At 71.1% G+C, this 982-nt stretch overlaps 1 protein-coding gene across 3 annotated transcripts in view; it reads left to right on the top strand.

Annotated features, from left to right (window-relative positions):
* XG (Xg blood group) overlaps window positions 1-982 on the top strand; it is a 17,236-nt gene that overhangs the window by 5,025 nt on the left and 11,229 nt on the right. For all 3 annotated transcript variants that reach the window (XR_002777827.1, XM_023525062.1, XM_023525061.1), the window contains exon 2: window positions 345-386. Coding sequence is in view for 2 of the 3 variants with exons in the window: in XM_023525062.1 (XP_023380830.1) it covers window positions 345-386 (42 nt within the window). In the remaining variant the exon portion in view is untranslated. The remainder of the gene's footprint in view (window positions 1-344; window positions 387-982) is intronic.

Here is a 982-nt window from a genome sequence, read left to right as displayed (position 1 = left end):
CAGAAGCGCACGCGGGCTCACGCGTCGCCTCCTCCAGGGAGACCTCCGGGACTGCCGTCGCCCCCGGGACTGCGTGTCCTGGGGAGGCAGAGGCACCTGGGATGCTGGGGGCGCGGGGCGCCTCCGAACCGCGATGCAATCATCTTCCTTCAGGGGCTGCGCCGGGAGCAGCCGGCGGGGGAGGAGGAGACGCCCGAACGTGCGAGGGGGGCGCGGGGCACGGGGATCAGGAGCAAACGCTTAGGCCCACGCGGGGCACGTTTGCACCTCGGGGAGTCGTGCAGCTGGGGGGTGGCGGACCAGCCCGTCTTCCCGTGTGACGTGTGTCCTCTGTGCTCCCACAGGTCAGGGCGACTTCGATTTGGCCGACGCGCTGGACGACCCCGGTGAGTGGCCGCGATGCGCGGGGAGCTCCGCTTCCGCCGCCCGGGGCCTTGCAGCGTCCGCGTGGCGCTTGGGGGGGGCGGGGCCGGTGACAGCGCTTCCGGGCCCCGAGCTGTTTCCCGGGGTCCCGTAGGGCCCCCCGACAGCCCCCTTCCCAAGGAGGCGCCGGCGCGCCCCGCAGTGGCCTGGATCTGTGCGTCTGAGCGACCCGGGGGGGGGGGGGGGCGCGGTCTGCGCTCGCGCTGGCGGCTTCTGCTCTTGGTCCTTGTCGCCTGGTGCTGTGACCCAGCAGCTGAATCAGCCGAGGGCCTGGAGGACCGTGCGCACTGAGTCCCCAGCCCAGCCGGGCAGAGGGCACAAAGAGAGCGTCCTGCACTTGGGGACAGGGGTCTGGCGCTGTCTTTCCGGAGAAGGACGGGCTTTTGTCAGCTCAGAGAAAAGGTCACTGTTTGTGGCCTCGGCAGTCACCGCTGGTCACTCAGGGCAAAAGCTATGACGCTGCGGGGGAGAAAGTGACAAAGGCTTGCGGCCGCTGGCAGCCGGACCGCAGAGGACAGCACTGGCCTCCACGCCTGTGCCCGCTGGCCCAGGCCACCGC

Source organism: Pteropus vampyrus, unplaced genomic scaffold (genome assembly GCF_000151845.1).
Source record: "Pteropus vampyrus isolate Shadow unplaced genomic scaffold, Pvam_2.0 Scaffold521, whole genome shotgun sequence".
NCBI lineage: Eukaryota > Metazoa > Chordata > Mammalia > Chiroptera > Pteropodidae > Pteropus > Pteropus vampyrus.
This window is presented reverse-complemented; position numbering and strand designations above follow the sequence as displayed.